The sequence below is a fragment of the Benincasa hispida genome, chromosome 7 (genome assembly GCF_009727055.1).
Source record: "Benincasa hispida cultivar B227 chromosome 7, ASM972705v1, whole genome shotgun sequence".
NCBI classification, from domain to species: Eukaryota; Viridiplantae; Streptophyta; class Magnoliopsida; order Cucurbitales; family Cucurbitaceae; genus Benincasa; species Benincasa hispida.
The window spans coordinates 11,527,316-11,541,902 of NC_052355.1; the positions used below are offsets into that span (position 1 = coordinate 11,527,316).

Consider the following 14,587-nt stretch of genomic DNA (forward strand, 5'->3'; position numbering starts at 1 on the left):
AAATACAAAAATAACCCAACAACCTAAAACTTCATTGTGTTGGCGCATCATCTCTACGTTCTTCTCCAGGGTCTTCATCAATAAAGCGCAACGGGTTTCTAAGATGGGCAGGCAATGGAGGCAGAACAAACATCCCAAATTGCTGCATTGACCCGGTTGATGTACTGCGTTGTATAAACTAATTGGTCTTGCATCCTTCGTGTTTTCTGCCTTAGGTAATCTCTTAGAACCCGATTCTGTTGCTGAAGACCTTCGATGGACGTGGCCAATGGTCTGGGCTGATCATTGATGAACTCTTTCAACTCTTCTAGGTCATTGTTGCATTGAGGTGGTGCTGGTTTTTCACTTATTCCAACTGGGTCTTCAGAATTTGCTGCGTTGCTCGATCCTAACCCAGTTGGTTCAAATATTGTTGGAGGAGGTACAAAATTGGGAATTGGACTTGATGAGGGCGAAGGAAGGGAATAAGGGATGTCTTGATCTATATAAGTAGGTTCTTGGTACGTTTAATCAAGACTCCCTTCTGGTGGGGCCATCGGTGAGTCATGAAGAGTAAGGTTGAGGATTGGTTGCGCTTCTTCACCTGCAAGTTCAAGCTCTGCTTCATAATCTTCATGTTCTGAAGCTTCATCGCCGTGTTCAATAATCTGGACGCGTCTTCTTTTGGGGGCGCATTTAGCTGATCGAGGTTTGGTTGCCACTTCTTTGGTAGGTAAGGTAGGTTGATGCGGCGAATCGCGAAGTAAATGCCTTACTAACTTTATATCTATCAAACCGTCGATATATTCATGATCATCCAGGGATGCCCCCGTGTTCACATAGTGCACAGATCAACCATGGGAAGTAGAGTTGCCCTCGTGGTTTAGTCTTAATGGCCTTGATCTGGTCCCTTATTATTCTTGCAACGTCTAAAAGGATGCACTGCATGACGCAATAGGTAGCCACGACATGTTTCTTTTTACAGTGTCTCATCATGCGTTGTAGGCATGATGCTCCTCTTGATCAGATAGTACCATAAGTCTGCATCTGGGGTCAAGTTCCTGGAAGCTAGCATCTTTTCTCCGTTTCTAGATGTTTGCCACTTACTTCCAGGTTTGACTACCGTTCTTAACGCATCTTTCAGTTGGCTACTCCAAGATGCGATTACCTTCCGCGTCCGGATTACTATCGATGTTGAACACTTCGTTGATCTTGTCGGCTAAGAAATGCATTAATACCCCATCAACGAAGGCTTTGTTTTTCTCCATATCAAACTCATTGTTGTAGAACATGTGGATGAGGTTGGGCCAAATACGTGTGTGCCCAACGCAGAACTGACTCCAACCCAATGCGTTTATTGTTTCTGTTATGTAGATTGGCAGTGGGTAGTGCTCGGGAAAGAATCGTTTTTCTAAAAGTATATCACTGAATTGACGCTTTCTTTCCAAGGTCTTCTTAGGTAATGCGTCGGTTACCTTATGTTTTCCTACCGTGTGTTCTTTAGCTTCCCTTGTTAGCTTTCTCCATTCATTTTCCAATTCCCTTTGGAGATCTGTCTTCTTTTGCCCTTTCCTCGTGGGCTAGTAGTCTTCCAAGTCCTTCTTAAATGTGTCATACATTGAGCAACTCCCATGCGTTGCATCCTTAGAACCGGATGCTGATTGCTCATCTTCTTCCTCCAATATTAATTTTCTTTTCCTTGTTACTCTTGTTGATTTTAAGGGCCCTTCATTCGCGTCGGATTGGCATGATTGATACGAGTATGGGCCAATTCTCCTTTCTTCTTCTTCTCTATCTTCTTCTAATTCCTCTTCAAGCATCATAGTGTGCCGCTCCGCTTCGTCCATTTCAAGTGATGCGTTAGGTGGATCTGAACGCATCACTTGGTCTTCCTCTTGGCTTTGATTGAGACTCACCAAAATAGCACCAAAAACTTCCTGCTCGTCCAGTCAAGCCAATTCCGTCAACTCTTCAGGGTTGCGCTTTGACGCAGGATTGTTAGAGAGGTGTCTAGGTGGAGTAAGTGAAGGGGTGTCTGATTGAGTATGAGGCGACCTAGGGGAGGATATGACTATGGGTGAACGCGGCAGTTGGCTTGACGCGTCTGATTCGACTGGATAAACGGTGGCTAAGAGCTAGACAGAAACTGGGGGCGCTGGACGCACGGCTGGTGACGGTGCGTTGTGAAGGTAGGCTGGAAGTGGATCATGCGTTGCACCCACCGGAGTTATGTTAGGAATGAATGGAGGTGGGGCAGGCTTGGTGTAGGGCTTACTGGTAGCCGTAGATGATGAATGTTGCCTCAGTTTCGAAGGAGTTTTGGGCTTTGGCTTAGGGGTAGTTTTCGGCTTTGGTTGAGGAGTTTTGGAAGGAAGGGTTGCGATGGCTTTGGTGGTTTTAGAAGGGGGTTTTATGGGTGTTGTGGTAGGTTTTGACCTAGACGGCCACTGGGAAGAGGCAGTGGCTCCACTGTGCGTGGGTTTGATTTGGACAGGGGCTTTAGAGGTTTTTCTAAGGCTCGGGGGAAGTGAAATTGAAACAGACGAGGAAGAGTAGGAACTTACTGGTGAGTTGTTCCCGTAGCTCATGGTTTGGTTTTGGCTATCTGATGCAGACGACATTGTGGCCGGAGAGGAGTTTGAGCAGATCAGCGATGAGGGAAACGAAGAGGCTAGGGTTTTTTTTCTTTCGTTTCAGAGATGGCTCGAATGAGAAATGAGGAAGAAGAAGGAAAATGAAACGTTCGATCTTTTTATAGGATGAGAAAGATAGTGGGTGACGTCAGGCGGCACCTGACGTTCGTAATAAATGTGAAGCTGAAGGGACGTCTTGGGTTTCTAAGCGCTCGAGTGCTTTTGTGTTTTCGAGACACGTCCCTTCAACTGGGCCATGCGTTAGACTTGAGTCTAACGCATCCGTTATTCTCATCCCAATTGTATACAACTTTTAAAAAAAGAAAAGTAAAATTTCTAACTTATGAAGGTAGAAACAAAGAACAATCAATCTTAAAAACATAGACAAACAAACAAACCAACAAACTCAAACGCATTGTAAAATAAAAAATGTAAAAAGACAAGGATAGAAGAAGCGTCCCTGGAATATATGGCGATGCGAACGCAGGGATGCTTCGACGCGGGCCTCAACTGGCTTCGCGTAGTGTGAGGGATGACTTTTGACATTCCAGTCCATCTTCAAAGTATGGCTTCACTCTTTGGCCATTTACTTTGAATGCGTTGGTGCCATCTTCCCGTGTTACTTCCACTGCTTCATATGGAAAGACTGTTTTAATGATGGACCTGACCACCTGGATTTTAACTTCCCTAAAAAAAAAGAAGGCATATTTCAGGTGACTAGGTAACGGTTTCAACTCGAATTCTGGTGGTTCCTCAAGTGATGGACGCATTGTTTTTGTCCGTTGCTCACTCAGACTTGGCAGCTTTGGTTCTTTCAGGTTCTCCTCCAACGCGAGGACCTCGCATACATAGGTCTCTTCTTCAGGCAATTTAATACTTTTCAGTTGACAATCTTCACTATCTGTGAACTTTAATGCATTTAATACATTAAACTTCACCTCTTGATTATCTACGCGCATAGTCAATTCGTCTTTATGCACGTTAATTAAAATTTTCCCAATAGCTAAGAAGAGGCGTCTAAGGATAATTGGTACCTCCCTATCTGCTTCATAATCCAAGATAATAAAGTTTGTTGGGAATATGAAGTTGTCAACCTTTACCAGAACGTCTTCAATCCTTCCTTTTGGGTACTTGATCGTTCTGTCAGCGAGCTGAAGAGTAACGGAAGTGGGTTATGCTTCGCCAATTCCCAATTTCTTAAAGATTAAGAGAGGCATGAGATTAATGCTAGCTCCGAAATCGCGCAATGCATGACCCACATCCAATCCTCCTATTGAGTAAGGAACTGTGAAGCTCCCAGGCTCCTTCTGTTTCTTTGGTAGACTATTGCTTACTAACGCGTTGCATTCCTGTGTTAGTGCGATTATTTCCGTTTCACTGACTCTTCTTTTCTTTGTCAAAATGTCCTTAAAAAATTTGACATATTTTGGTATCTGCTCCAGGGCTTCTATAAGTGGAATGTTGATATACAATTGCCTCAAGGGCTCAAGAAAGCCCTTGAATTGTTGTTCATCATTCTTCTTCATCAGACGTCTAGGGAATGGTGCGTTCAGTGGCACCACAGGTTCTCCCGCATTAGACGTACTGGGTTCTGAATGGCTTTTGGTCTCAGGCGTTCTTTCTTCTTGATCCATTGAACGTGTGATGCGTTACTTGGATTCATTCTTCTTTCTTCCAGATCTTTTCCACTTCGCAACATCACCGCGTGACATTGTTTCTTCCTATTATTGTTCCCAGGTGTTTCAATATTGTTGGGTAGAACTCCAGGCTACCTGCTCTTCAACTCACTCGCTATCTGCCCTACCTATATTTTCAGGTTTCTGATAGACGATGCTTGGCTTTTCAGCAATGCGTCATTCTGGGCTATGTACTCTTTCAATAGGTTCTCAAGCGGAGATCCTGAACTCGACGCCTGTCTTCCTCTATTGAAGGGTTATTGGTGATGCTAATGTGTTTGTTGAAATTTAGGCGGCGGTCCATTCCTTTGCTATTGGTTCATCCATGGGTGGTGCTTCTGATGATTTCCTCCTATCCAAGAAAAATTTAGATGGTTTCTCCATCTAGGATTACATGTATTAAAAAATGGGTTGTTTTTAATGAAACATACTGAAAGAGGATTCTGTGGGCAATCTGCATAGGAGTGAGGATCTCCACAGCCCACACAACTAACCATGGGCTGCCCGAACACATCTACCTAATTCACCTTCTGCTAATTTGATGCTTTTTCGAGCATTATATTCTGCAAAAGGCTGGTCAACGTAGCCACTTGTGCAGAAAGTGTGGCTATTGCGTTGGAATCAATAGAATTAACATTCTGAGATCTTTTCTTCATGTCAGCTCTTCCATCATACATATCGTCCACCCATTCCATGTTGTGTTTGGCAATGCAGTCTAATATCTCTTTAGCCTCAGAGTAAGATTTATCCATAATTCCACCAGTCGCTGCTGCGTCTACTGCCATCTACGATGCTCTATTCAATCCACCATAAAAAGTCTCCATTTGGATAGTTAGTGTAGTCCATGGTTCAGGCAATTTTTGACCAATCCCTTAAAACGCTCCCATGCGATTCTTAAGGTCTCAGCTTCTTCTAGTTCAAAGTTCATAATCTCTCGACGCCTCTTTGCATTGGTGGAAGGTGGGAAGTATTTTTGCATAAATTTTTCCATCAACTTCTCCCAGGTGGTGATTTCACCACGCTCCAGTGAGCTTACCCATTGTTTTGCGTCATCACGCAAAGAATAGGGGAACAAAGACAGCCTGATCGCCTCTGTGCATAGAATAAGTTCTAAGTATAAATGGTGCGTTGATGATTTGATGCGTTTATGTGTTTGTAACACATTAGTCGTTAGAGATATGCACAAAATGCACGAAACTCCTTCCTATTAATGACATTCAAGTTTTCCTAAACCAGACACAAATATAAATCCAATTTAGGTTCCTAGTAAGTCCAGAGTCGAACTCAAGGATTCAATTAAACAAACGCAGACCTTGTGTTGTATCTATTGTAGGGGTTTTCTTAAATGTATGAAGAGAAATGTGTTATTTACACTAAAGTATTGTGCTTGTGCCAGAAGATACAAAAGAGTTGAGTGGTGATTAAATGGATCATGCGAAAATGGCTTTTAATGTAAGTGGTATGCGTCGGTCTAAGATGAGTGTACATAAACCAGAATGTGATATGGATGAGATGGGATGATTTGTTTATTTTTGTTTATGTGTTAGACTTTATTCAACACTTCTCAATGAGAACATACAAAACCTATCTCTAGGATGCATGCATCTAACATAAAATGCAATAGACACCAGTAAGTCTATCTCTAAATGTACTAGGCGTCCTACTTGATGCGGCTTAGTTATTCTCTCGAATAATCTAAGTTAAAGAAGCTTTTACCAATTGATCAGGTTGGCTTGAGCGTTGAAATGAAGTTTTGCATAAAGTATAAATGCATTCAACATAAACAAGAAATAAACAATGGCAAAATGTGATGGATCAAATATATGAATTTTATAAAGAAGCAAATTGTCTTTACAAAAGCAATATTCAATCAAATACAATGAAAGCGATAAATGAGATGAAATGAACTGAGTCAAGCCATAGAGTACAATCTCTTGTATCTCTTTGGACCAATTCTGTTGTGTACAATCACTTGTATAGGAGTTGGATGAAGTATCTTTCTCAAGCTTGGCTTCCTCCGCTCCCTGACCGGCGGTGGTGGTGGTTCTCAACCCTTTTGATCGTCTTGGCACCATAGCATAGCTTAAACTATGACTACACTAATTATAGAGAGTGAGAATCTTAATAATTTCTATGTGCTAACTTTGACAGAATGCGAACTTTGGAGGGACTTCATCTATTTATAGGTGTTGGTCATGTCTACTTGGTGAATGGGCAGCATTACAGTCCATGCCCTGCTCAGCATTAAAGTCCATGCCCTGGTCAGCCGCCTGACTCTCGGAAGCTGTTTAGACGCTGCCTGCTGCAGATACTCATACTGCAAGTGGTGATGTGACACAATCAGCCTGGATCAATGTATCTTCTCTGTGTTGAATTCCCTCCGACGCATGGCCCATACGTTAGAATTTTCCTTGCGACACTTTTTGACTATGTGTTAGCTTCTTGTAAAAATCCTGCAATACAATGCGTTAACGCCACAGTATTTAGTAATAAAACTTCTTTTGCATGAGTTTGCTAATGTTTGTGTAATTCCATGCGTTTCTACTAAAAATTAGGAGAATTTATTATTAAAAACCTTAGTTGTTCCAACTTAAGAGCAAAAATAACTTGTATTTCTACAAGTTATCAATGGGCCCTATGATGGTTTGGGTATATCTATAAATGGTTGGGTTAGAACAGTGGAATGCAATTGAACTGAAGGCATCACAACTGGTGGGATGGGAACATGTGGGGTTTGAACATGGATGTAAGGTGTTGGAGAAGTTTGTGGTCCTAAAGATGGTCTATATCCATTATCCATATCGAACTGTAAAGTACATTTGGGTTCACTGTTGTGACCAAACCAAGTGTCACTTCAGTCATCCCCCAAGTTACATGGCTCAATGTTAGTAATCATCTAGTGAAGACATATTCGATGTTAGTACATATTGTCTACGTGTACTCCATGACTTTCGCAAGATGTAACTGATACAAATAACGGCATCCGAGATGCATCACTGCCTTATAAAAAAAATTAAGGTCTTCATCATCGATTATGTCAATTGAGGGAGCTGGGACCAATAAATTGTAACAATATTTGATGTGTATATCAAACATATCCGGATCGATATTTAGTCGTTGGTGCATAATACTCACTAATTCATTGACTATTATATCATTTTTTACTTTCAGACCTTTTATATGACCTTCAACATAATTTCTTATGGACTCATCCCAATCCCCACTAAATCATACAAAGATGTGAAGTAGCGTCACTAATCTGCACGATCGTATAGTAATTTATGAACGATCGTTTATATTGTATATGCGATCGCCCAGTAATTGGTAAGCGATCGCCCAACTATTTATAAGTGTTCGCTTAGTATTGTATATGCGATCATTTATGAATTACTACATGATCGTTTATAACTTACTACACGATCGTATAGTAATTTATGAACGATCGTTTATATTGTAATGAATGATTGTGTATATATTACTATACGATCATTCGTTTAATGTTAAACGACACTTATTATGGAAGTGATATGGGAAAGGAAATATTGTAGAATATCACTCACATTCTCTCCATTTCTGAATCTAACGATGAAAGCGATTGACGTGGATATTGGACTGAAACTATGATAGCACACTTTGAGAGAACAATGGGAGAACTTCGTGGGGGTTCAACAGAAAATGAATACTGAGAGTGACCTTCTATTTTGTTCCTACCAATGTTATTCAATGCTATAGGTAGAATATTAGTTGGGAATAAATGCTTTGGTGGACTATTGGTGTTACATTGAATATATATTGAATGAATGCTTGAGAAATACAATGAAGAAGATGGAAAGCTTTGGTTAGAAGGCTTTTTAAAACTAGAATAATTTTTTAATTTCGTATGGGCAAAAGGCCAGTGGTAGAAAAATTTTTAGGAAGAGGTCCATGGTAGAAAAGTTTTTTATTTTTGGGTCTTTTTGTGAAATTTTCCAGAAAAATACGAATTAGGCAAAGAAGTGGAAGAAATTAAATTAGAAAAGAAAGGATTCATCTTCTCATGTTAACTAATTAGATAAGGATGGTTAGTTAGGATTCTAATTAATTTGGCTAGGCATATGCAAGAAGGGCTAAGTAATATTATGATTACTCAATTATCTAAATTACATTGGGCAACTCCATTCCTTTAAACAAGGATGTCTAGATTAATTTCACTTCTATCTTGTACTTTTCTGCATATCCAATTGTCAATCTACATCAAACCCCTTCATCCCCCTCCCCCTCCCCCATCTACCACTTTAACTAAAAATGAGTTTGGAGGAACTAATCTTCTATGCTTCCATGTGGTTCGACCTCGGACTTGCCGCTTGTGCTACTAGTTAATATAAGTAATTAGTTCGGTGATTTATAAATACTATTTAATTGTCGGAGAGAGGTTTGTGGCACCCACTCTACCGCTCTTTCAACCCCAGACGTAGGTGGTTTTGCACTGAATTGAGTTACCAAACTCTATGTTCTATTTTGGTTTTAGTTTTCTATATTTATCTTTGATGTTCCTAGAAATGTTGTAACATCGTGTGTAACAGGTTTTCTCATATGTTAGATAACCTAAATTTCAATTAGTATCAGAGAAGGTCTCCATTACTTCTGGTAATTCGATCTGTACTTTTTCACATGGAAGAAACAAAAAATTGTGGATCAACTACACGTTCCCCTATGCTTGATGGAACAAATTATGCCTGTTGGAAAGTTTGTATGATTGGTTTCCTCAAATCCATTGGTAGAAAACATGGAAAGCAGTGATTATTGATTGGTCCCATCAGTTGTCACCTAGAATGGTGTTAAAGTACCTAAGCCAAAGGACGATTGGACTAATGAAGAAGATGATGCTTGAAGGGATCAAATCTTACAACGGAAGTGTATGAATGCTTTTGTTTTTTATTTAGAATATAAAAATTTACATAATTATAATAAGAAACATACAGAACGGATATCACATTCTGTAAAATAGAGGTTAAATATGTGTTTTGAGGTTTTGAGAGAAATACCTTTGTAGAATCTTCTATTCCACAACAAGTGCTCTCCAACAGTAAAGCAAACTCCTCCTCTACACGGTGACGCCTCCAAAAGGTCTTCTCGACTATTTTCTGACAAGAACCGGCTTGTGGGAGCCTTTTTTGAAAGAGAAAGGTAAATTGATTTTACAGAGGAAAATTCTCTATGATCTTGATGTTGGGATTGATGTCCTAAATCTCCTTGTAATCTCGTACTTTGTAAACTTTGTATAAATATATTGTTGTTAATAAAATAAGTGTTATTCAACATATACTCAATCCAATAAACTAAGAACCAAGGTTAGTTTATTTAATTTAAACAAGTATGTAGAGACATACAAGTGGATCTTGTTTAAATAATAACCAAAACGGTCTGTAGTAGATGGATAAGGCTGGGTATCTTGTCCTTGTGACACTATGGATACGGCCCGCTTTGTAGGTGTTACAAGTGTTGTAAAGTGCTACAAATGATTTGATCCTGGTCGTTCATGTAGAGACAAGTGAACGGGGGTATCCTATACAAAGAGTTTGTATAAGACCGAACCATGAAATGATTAGTCTCTTTATATAACACCGTTAAGAATAGAGACTTCCATTTCACTAGGATGACAATGGGTGACATGGCCTGAATCCCGAGTGAGTTGTGAACTCCTGTTCATGAAGGCGGTCCTTTCATTTGTATGGGTAAGAGTGGCTAGATTGCCAACTTAATAAGCCTACCATTTTGGGGATTCGTTTGACTGGGGAGCTGGGAACAGAGCTACACGAGACGAAATTCACTCCGTCCTCGATGCAGAGGCAAGTAGATATATTGCTCCTTTAAAGGCTGATTTCGGGGGTTGAACATAGTGGCCACACACTCTCTTAGCCTGAGAGGGACTTGGTCATAGTTGGTCTATGACTTATTGTTCATTAGAGGGATTAATGGGGTACTTAAGAAGTTAGATGTAATTATAGGGGCAAAACGGTATTTTTGGCCCAACTCTACTCGCGAGCAATTTGTGAAGGGTCATCGGACTGTTGATTAGTTATATCTAATGGACACAAAAATTTATCTGTAGTGTGAAGTGTAACGACCCGACTCCCTAGGACTCGAGCTAGGTCGTTACTATACACATGCATGCATAGAATTTAAAATGATACATTTTCATAGCGAAATAAATGCTAAATAAATAAAGTCAAATAAAATATTTTCATTAAAACAAAATAAAAGTCAAATTACAGGGTACCCATAAATCATAATTAGAAATTTAATGAGTTTAGAAAACTGAAAAGTTTGGAAACGAATACTAATCAGTAAGTTTCAAACATGAAAACTAAAAGTGGAAAAGCATGAAAGAAATCTTTCATGAGCGGAAGCATAAAAATGGTCACAGTGGCTCGATCACGGATTCCGTTAATCATTCACCAGCGCATCCCTACTCTTACCTGAAACATAAACATGAGAAATGATGAGTATAAAATACTAAGTAAGTAACCCCACTACTAGGGTCAGGCTAGACATCTATGTCCTCTAGATGCTTACCTCTGGTGGAACATATAAACTGCTTTAGTCCTCCTAGGACACATACATACATGAAAAACTTGTTTCTATCCTACTGTAGTTAAGCACCATTACCTCTAGTAAGTCTCGTAGGACCCACAACCGCTGGTGAATCCCAAAGGAAACAAAATCTCTTACGTACGTATGGTTATGCATACACCTCTTTTGTATACACATAACCCACTTAATGTGTACCTTTTTCGTACATATGATTATGTATACACCTCTTTCGTATACACATAACCCACTAAATGTGTACCTATTTCGTATACGTGGTTAAATATACACCTCTTTCGTCTACACATAACCCACTGAATGTGTACCTCTTTCGTATACCTGGTTATGTATATACCTCTTTCGTATACACATAACTCACTGAGTGTGTACCTCTTTCGTACACCCCATATTCTCTCTATGAATGTAGGGATGCATATCTCTTTCATACACATGGTTATACATACACTTTTTTTATATACACATAACCCATTGAGCGTGCACCCCTTACGTACACCTCAGTACCCTCTAGGTATGTATCACTTTCATACACACCAGCCCTAGTACATCTCTTTCATGTACTAGTGCCCTTATACATGCATCACTTTCATGTAGTCACATAGTCTGGAAAGGAAAAGAGATTGCATCTGACTTCATATTACATATAACATTCACATAATCATGAGTCCTCTAAAATCTCCTTATCAAGGTCATGTTAATTAACCTCAACATACGTAATTAATCTAGTGTTAATAGATCTACTCTAGTTCATCACTTTCATGCATTAAACTATGTAAACAATCAAGTATTCAAGATTTCATAATATATAGTACGGTCTACAGATTCTCATAATTAATCACAGAACTATATGAATTAGCAAATGTCAAATCCTCATCTAACTTTATGACATTTCAGCAAGAGTACCACTTAACTTATATTTAAGGGTCATGCTCAATCATGCTTTTAATATAACTCATAAAATTCTAAATCATGCTCATACATTAAAATACTTCAGACATATTCTATCACACCCCGCCCCAAGCCCGCGCTCCTGAGCCCGAGGTGAGGCATGATATTAACAGACAATACTTTGGTTAATCTACAAGTTTCTTTTATTGTGTCTGCAGTGGAAAATATTACATGCTTTTATTAGAAACTAGTTTACAAATTCAGGTTACATTTACATGAAAACCCTATCCCGACAACCAATCTCATTTCAAACTATTTCTAAACTTGTGGTAGACCTTAACCAACACTCCAACCTTGACTCGTCAGCTACCTGCAAGATAAGCACAGAGACAAACCATGAGCTTTTACAAAGGTCGGTAAGTGGTAACACAAATACAAATCTTCCACAAATAAAATCATGAGGTTCCCAAGCGAACCTCCACCATATCATGAAGTTTTCACAAACCCAACTACACACACGATAAATGGTTAACATATCATAACTACAATATCAACCTATGTGCACATAGTTTCCCCTTTCATGGGCTCAGAGGCTAGGCCCGTCGACCCTCTGACCATTCCATTTCAAGGTTTTTTAGTCCCACAGGCTCAGGCACTAGACTCTTCGATCCCCTGACCATCCTATAAGGATTCATTCTAGGCTCAGGTTCTAGGTCCTTAGACCCCTGACTATCCAACGTCATACATATCTCATAGGATAACCTACAACTATTAATTCACAATATGCTCAAAAGAACAAAGGAAGAAACCACTCACAATATGTTGTTGAGAACTTTCTTCGTAGTTCACCTGGTTTCCCTTGTTCCACCGTTGGATCCTTAAAGTTTTGCCTTCAAATTCTTTTGGCAAAAGTGTGAAACCCGGATTTCTACTTTCCTTACTTAAGCAAGTTGAATAAAAGGAATAACTAAGTGAAAGTTAAATCCTAGAAGTTAAGGGGAGGGAAATTTCTAAGTGTTAAGTAGATTTTCTTTTGAAATAATTTAAGTTGAGCTTTAATTGATAAAATGTTAATGAAATTTGTTATAATAAATAGGTTGTTGAAAACAGTTAGTATGATTGGTGAAAGAAGGAATGGAGATTTGAAAGGAGAAAATAATATTGGAAAAGTTGGGGAAAAATATTAAGTGGGAATAAATATAGAAATTAAGTACGTGGAATTAATGTGGAATAATATGAAGATTGAGATTTGGAAAATTCGGGGAAGAATATGGCTAAGTATGAAAAAATTAGGTGAAGTACGGAGTAAGGAATTAAGAAAAAATATAGAAAATATTATTTTGGAAATTATCTTGGAAGATCCGTGTAAAAATATCATTAAGTGGTGAGTAAACGGGTAAAAAAAATATACGGGGAACATTTTTCACAGTAGCTAAAGATTGGAGAGAAAGATTGGAGAGAAAAGATGGAGAGAGATTTGGAGATAAAAGTTGGGAGAGAAAGATGGAGAGAACGAGATTAGAGAGGAAATTTGGAGAGAAAGATAGTTGGAGAGAGCGAGATTGGAGAGAAAGTTTGGAGAGAAAGTTGGAGAGAAAGCTGGAGAGAGCGAGACCAACGAGAGAGCTGAAGAGAGCGAGAGTGGAGATAAAAGTTGGAGAGAAAGCTGGAGAGAGCAAGAGAGAGCGAGATTGGAGAGAGCCAAGACCAGCAAGATTGCTAGAGAGAGCGAGAGTGAAGAGAGCGAGATTTTGAGCGAGAAAGGGGGAGAGAGCGAGATCAGTGAGAAAGTGGGAGAGAGCGACACTGCCGAGAGGCGGAAAGAGCAAGAGCGCCTATGCGTTAGCCTTTCTTTGTCCGATTCGAACGTCACGCCCACACCTCGCCTATGCATGAACGGCCGAGCAAGCATCTAGGCGATGATTTGGACGCATTGGGGTGAATTTATGCATGTAAAAACCTAATTTTAATACAAACAAAAGCTGAAGAAGTAAGGGCACATCGTCAATTTAAAATCTAGTGTCTGATTAGAGAAATTCTTAAAACCCGTGTTGGATGCGTTTTGGGAAGCAACAACATTAGAACCAAGGTGAAGGTCAGGCTTAACGTTGATAAGGGAGGATTAAAACATTTGGCCATGCAGCCAAGTAGGTGCTGTCCAACCCAACAAAACAATTTGAACACTATAAATAGGGAGTTGGATTTTCATTTTCAAATCACACAAAAATCATTAAATTTCGGTAGAGAAAGTAGAGGGCAGTAAGGGGTTCAGAGGAATTGTTGTCAATTTTGGATGAGGAGATCTTCAAATTACTCTGCGTTTAGAGAGTGAATTCCAAATCCATCTAAAAGCTATGGAATGTGTAGTTTTTCGGAAGTAGGGCTTCCGGAGAAAAAGCTCAAAGGAACTGGGCTGAAAGGTATGAGAAGAATGCAGAAGGCGTCAGACTGTCGGATCAGTCTGGGCCAATTCTGAAGATTTTGAGATTTACCGGCCAAACCACGAAGAATTATTGAGTTGAAGTTAGGGTTAAGATTCCTAAGACATTTTAGAATAAGTTTGTAGAAGGAAGTATTTTCAAATAAGGTTTGGAACTATGAGTAATCTAAGTTGTATGTTCAATTTGGATTCTAGGGTGAAAAAGGGACCTGAGGAGCTACTAGAGTGAAAAGTTCCTAAGAGTTCGAGGTGAGTGGCTAAAATGTTTTCCAACTAAAATGTTTTTAAATTGTTTTTTATTACAACATTTACAGAAAGCATGTTTGCGAAAATAATTCTCATTCCTACTAGTTTTATAAAGTGGTTTCCAAGCAAGTATGAAT

The 14,587-nt window shown here is 39.4% G+C and overlaps 2 protein-coding genes across 2 annotated transcripts; both read right to left on the reverse strand.

The window, feature by feature from the left end:
- Nucleotides 1–1,559: 1,559 nt before the first annotated feature.
- LOC120080975 (microtubule-associated protein RP/EB family member 1-like) lies at nt 1,560–2,600 on the reverse strand. Its single transcript, XM_039035656.1, has 2 exons — nt 2,202–2,600; nt 1,560–1,916 (listed from the first exon to the last, which is right to left on the reverse strand). The coding sequence occupies exons 1-2, from the start codon at nt 2,598–2,600 to the stop codon at nt 1,560–1,562; spliced, it is 756 nt and encodes a 251-aa protein (XP_038891584.1).
- A 518-nt stretch (nt 2,601–3,118) lies between these two features.
- Nucleotides 3,119–4,246, reverse strand: LOC120080976. Its single transcript, XM_039035657.1, has 2 exons — nt 3,872–4,246; nt 3,119–3,763 (listed from the first exon to the last, which is right to left on the reverse strand). Exons 1-2 carry the CDS (start codon nt 4,244–4,246, stop codon nt 3,119–3,121), a joined length of 1,020 nt encoding a protein of 339 aa, XP_038891585.1.
- Nucleotides 4,247–14,587: the final 10,341 nt, after the last annotated feature.